A 5029-nucleotide genomic window follows, 5' to 3' on the forward strand; every position below is an offset into this window, starting at 1 on the left:
TAGGCGCTGGGCTGTGCGAGCCCACATGCATTTTTCTCAGCAAGCAGAGCACCGAGAACTGAGAGCGGCATCCAAGAAAAAGTTATCCTCCTTAACCCCTACCTGGATGTTTCCTTGGAACTGCCATTTGAGAACAGGCCACTTATCTGCCATTAAATCAGATCCATCCCCAAGAGCTAGATGCACGGATTAACTCGCGTTCAAAGGAAGGCAACTTTTGAGTCGCCTTCAGTGCGGGTCTGACAGGAACGCAGAAGTTTTTGAGGTGCCATTTAAAGAGCCTTTATCAGGAACTCAGCCTCCTTTGTCAAAACCTTTTGTTAAAAAAGCCAGGGCCACAGACTCAGTCTGTGTCTGTCCCAACCAAGTACAACATTCTGACCAGCTGTAGGTTCGAGAAAACCAGGCACTTAAACATGAGTACTACACTCCCCGGGTCTCATTTCGTAATTTAGGCATATTTGTTCGAAGTCTGCTGAAAGAATAAAGCCAAAGTAACACACTAATTACAATAGGTCAGAATGCAATTAGAGTTCAAAACATCTTACTTATTTTTAAAAACTCAGCGTATGAAAAAATGATACAATGGATTCATTTTCCACAGTGGGGACCACTGATCTATATAAGTTGGCAAAAAAAAAATCTAAGTTAGAATCATTAAAGGTAGTATCTAAGAAGCTGAAGCACAAATAAAATCATGTCACACTTGATGGTGCAAACAATTACAGGAAATACAGCCTATTCCACATTCAGGAAAAGCGCTCTCTTCCCACAGGTTTGCACTAGTCTGATAAAAACAATCCAGCTTCCTAGTTATTATGATGTGCACTTTAAACATCCTTGTTAATCCACAAAAGCCTTATTTACACATAAGAAGTTGAAAGCACACATATGCAAAAATATCTATAACCTAAACAGAACTGTGACTTTCATATTTTATTCTCAAGTAGTTCATTAAAAAAGTTTCCTCCATGTACCTCTCACATTTAAGCTGATCTTCAAAACAAATGCTGAAAGGCAGAGACCATCTACTAAATTAAGCACCACGATTTTCAAAGATCAAACATTAGGACAGAGTTCAGAAAGGAAAACGTGTTTTGGGTAACACAGAGAGCACAGGAACCAGCCAAAAATGAGATACACTTTCTGAGGTCTAACCAGATTAGATGTGAAGTTCTTCCTTAAATTGCCGGGTCCGTTTCTATTTCTTGTTGCGTACAACGACAAGAAGTAACCAATGCAGAAGCCCATTTGATTTTTGTTTTTAAACGTGGGCATGTAAAATAAATGAATAAATTCTAAAACCTCTGGCTCCTGTAGAGAAACTACATTTGCCTGAATTCCTAGGGTTGTGACATTATTTCTTCAGTTAGACCAGTAGAAAATGGAATACCAAGGCTCGCAGTCTGACAGTTATCTAGAAATATTACACTTCTCAAGCACAAACAGAATCTCCAGGAAGATGGCCACACAGTGAGTAAAAAGAAAGAAAAACACCCAAAGGCACAAGACGTTGCACAAGAAGCAGCAAAAACCAGACTGGGGGCAAGGGGAACGCGAGCACTAACTTTTTACACGCATACAACCAACGCACACAGACACCTGTCCCTAATATTGTGTGTTCTCAGGAGCGCCATGACACCCACTGATGAAAATACTGAATGTCACACTTCTACGTCAGTGCTCTGAACCACGCCACAGAACTCTTCTGGAGAACGTCAACGCAGCATCGAGCTGAGGGTATTTAACGCGGTGCCCCCCTGGCAGCCCGGATAGGTGTTTCGCACAACAGTTGCTCTGACTTCCCAGTTGTTCATCCCTGCTGACTACCCCACCTACGTAACGCGACCTATATGCATCCGAGAGACACAAGCCCGTGCAAACAGAAATCCGCACGAGTCCACAGATATTTGTCGCTCTTTGGAGCCTGCTGCCAGGCGAGTTGATTTCACTACTCCAGCTCGCAGTGGTGCGCAGAGGCCGGCCTCGTGCCTCAGAAAAAAATAACTGCCGCCCCCTAGTGCCCAAACCCCGCAGTCCTGGAGCAATTGACCAGATTTGCATGAAACATTTTTTTTTTTTCAACATTCCAAAAAGTTTTCTGCCTCCACAATACTTCCACCCCACTGCCAACGTAAACAGGAAAAGCAAAGAAGCTTAAAGGGATAGCAGAATTCCTCCTGAGGCTATTTAGGAACGTAGTTTTTGGTTTCTTTTTCAAGAAGAGCGTGAAGAGGAGCTTCAACGCAACCCTTAAACAACTTTTTCAACAGGAGTCTCCACGGCCCTCATTTCGGAATTCTACTACTTCACAAAACAGGTTTCCAGAGCTTTCGGTATTAAAAAAAAAAAATAACCTCAACAGATGCAAGGATTTCAGACATTCCTTTTTCAGTGTCCTTTTCGTATGGGAAATGTTTTTCTCTCTTTTGTTCTCTGACAAAAAAAGTTTCGGGCCTCCTCTGGTCAAATATACAAAGCTGAAGAGACTGAGGAATTCAAAAATCCAGCATCAAGCCCCTGAAATGTTCGTTTGGGGGGGGAGGGGGGGGAAGAAGTCTTCTCAGCCAACTTTCATATTGATATTTACTATAATTCTAATTATTCTGAAGGAATCGTTTTCTATGGAGACCAAGAACACAATTCTTAAGTTGTTTTACTTTTCACATCCGTATTTGCTCAGCTACAGATTCACACCTACCAAAATTCTCAAAAAAAAAATCTCCCATTGTATCACTTCCCAGAATCCATTTTTCGTAATTCTTCACTGCTTTGTTGCTTGGCTTGTTTTTTGTACTCCTCTATCATTTATTTCAGAAGGTAGCAGCTTCTCGATACGCTATTTTTTGTTGTACTACAGCCACTATCTCGCTTTTACAGTCTTGGGAGAGGGCGGGGAGTCGCTCTCCCAAATATAACCAGCTCTTCCATCTTCCGAGGTCAACAACTTCCCAAACTTCTTTTTACCGAGGAGGAGGAATATGTCTGCGGACAGCAACCCTGACTCGAGATCTCGAAGTTCAGCCTTTCACGCTGAGGACCTCGAGAAGTTGGAGCTGTATAAATACTTTCTGGCTTTGGTGTATTTTGCGAGACTACCAGAGGTGGTTAAACACGTCTAACTCTCCAGAAAGCCTACGTTTAAGGTGGGAAGAAAGGGGAAGGCGTTTAACAAAAAAGAGCAGACCACAAGGCAAACTTGGAATAACTAAGCCCGAACGCAGAGCCTAATTCCGACACGGCAGGTCGGCTGCCGCGCTGGGAGGCCCTGCGGGACACAGGGCGAGCCTACAGAGCCCCCACCCCCCGTCCCCAAAAAGCAGGGCCTGGCAGGAGGGGGCGGGGGCCTTTTCGCAACTCGGCGTGCCCCGAAATTAAAAAAGGAGTCCCACGTAGGAGCCTTCCGAGTTAAGTTTCCGTACGAAGTGAGGCCGGGAGGGGATCCGCCGGCGACGTGAGCCAACTACAACTACTTCTCGGCCGCCCGGGGTGGGGTGGCGCTGGGGATGGGGGGAGGGGGGGGACGGGGCCTGGGGGCCTTCCTCCTCCTCCTCCTCCCCCCCCCCCCCCCCCGCGCATTCCTCAGCGCCTCTCCTCGCTCCCTCCCCTCCACGCGGCGGTCACCCTTCCCCTGGCGGGAGGCCGGAGGGAAAAAAATAAATAAAATAAAAGGAAAAATAAAACGTGTTTTTTCAACAAGAACAGCCGCGGGGCGCGCCGAGGGCGGGCAGAGCCGCACTTCCCCTTTGTTTTGGGCTCCCGGCAGGCAGGGAGGCAGCGAGCGGGGCGGCGGCGGGGGGCGCGGGCAGGGGGCGCGGGCCGGCGGGGGCTTTACCTTCGTCCAGCAGCCGCTCGAGGTGGTTGAAGATCCCGCAGAAGTTGGGGAGGCTGCTCATCAGCTTCTTGTCGTTCATCAGCTGCATCAGGTAATCGGGGCTCGGCTTCGGCTTCTCCTTGGTTTCCATTTCCCCAACCATATTCCACGGCGGCCGGCGCCCGCAGCAGCTCCGCCGAGCGAGGCGGCGGCGGCGGCACGGGGCGCCCGGCGGGGTGCGGGCGGGCCGGCAGGGAGCGCGGGGGAGGGGAGGGGGCGGGCAGGGGAGCTCCCGCGAGGAAGGAGGAGGAGGAGGAGGAGGAGGACGGCTCGCCGCCGGGGGCCGACGCTCAGCCGCCGCCGCGGGGGGAGAGCGGAGAAAAAAAGAGGAAACTCGCTGGGAAGCCCGCCGCGGGCTGCGCGCTCCTCCCCGGGCGCGGGGCCCCGCCGCCGCCGCCGCCTCTTCCCGCTGCTGCTGCTGCTGCCGCCGCTGTCGGTGCCGCCGCTCCGTGCGCCCTCGGCCGGCGCGGCCCGGGCTGCGTCCCCCCCTCCTCCTCCTCCTCCTCCTCCTCCTCCTCCTGCCGCTCCGCCCGGCTCCGCTCCTCGGCGCTGCCCCCCGGCTCCGCGGCGGGGGAGGGCGGGAGGAGGGAGGGAGGGGACGAGCGGGGCGGGCTGCCGCGGCCGCCGCTTCCCAGGAGGAGCCGCCGCCGCCGCCGGGGTCTCTCCGCTGCTGCCGCCGCCGCCGGGCGAGCCCTCTTCGTCGTCGTCCTCCCCGCCCTCCCGCCGCCGCCGCCGCCTGTGGCTGGTGCGCGTCAGCCCCGCCGCCGCCTCCTCACTTCTCCCCAGTTCGCTCCCGAGTTCGCTTCAGTTCAGGCTGCGCTGGCAGCGGCGGCAGCAGGAGGGGAGGGAGCGGAGGGGGCGGGGGCACGGCGCGGGGGGCGCGGCCGGCGCGGGGAGGGGGCGTGGCCGCGGCGGCCGTTAGGCGGCGGCGGCAGCGCCGCTTGGCGGAGCCAACCGTCGGCTGCCGGGGCGGGAATGGGGCCCCCCGGCCGCGCCCCCTTTCGGGACCGCGCGCGCGCCCCTCTTCTAAACAAAGTCTCCGCGCGGCGGGGCGCGCTCCGCGGGGTCACGTGCGCGGCCCCCGAGGAGGGAGGGGGGGAGGGCGGGGAGAGCCCCCGGCAGCGCGCGTGCGCTGGGGTGGGGGGGGGGGGGGGA

General features: G+C 54.1%; 1 protein-coding gene across 15 annotated transcripts in view; it reads right to left on the bottom strand.

Annotated features, from left to right (window-relative positions):
• QKI (QKI, KH domain containing RNA binding) overlaps positions 1 to 4642 on the bottom strand; it is a 160406-nt gene extending 155764 nt beyond the window's left edge. For 5 of the 15 annotated variants that reach the window (XR_010830320.1, XR_010830319.1, XM_066994139.1 and 2 more), the window contains exon 1: positions 3836 to 4641. Coding sequence is in view for 12 of the 15 variants with exons in the window: in XM_066994139.1 (XP_066850240.1) it covers positions 3836 to 3977 (142 nt within the window). In the remaining 3 variants the exon portion in view is untranslated. Of the gene's footprint in view, positions 1 to 2357; positions 2380 to 3835 lie in introns of those variants that run through there. The other 10 variants (XM_066994140.1, XM_066994148.1, XM_066994141.1 and 7 more) reach the window with 4 other exon arrangements.
• Between the last annotated feature and the right edge of the window lie 387 nt (positions 4643 to 5029).

The sequence above is a fragment of the Anser cygnoides genome, chromosome 3 (genome assembly GCF_040182565.1).
Source record: "Anser cygnoides isolate HZ-2024a breed goose chromosome 3, Taihu_goose_T2T_genome, whole genome shotgun sequence".
NCBI classification, from domain to species: Eukaryota; Metazoa; Chordata; class Aves; order Anseriformes; family Anatidae; genus Anser; species Anser cygnoides.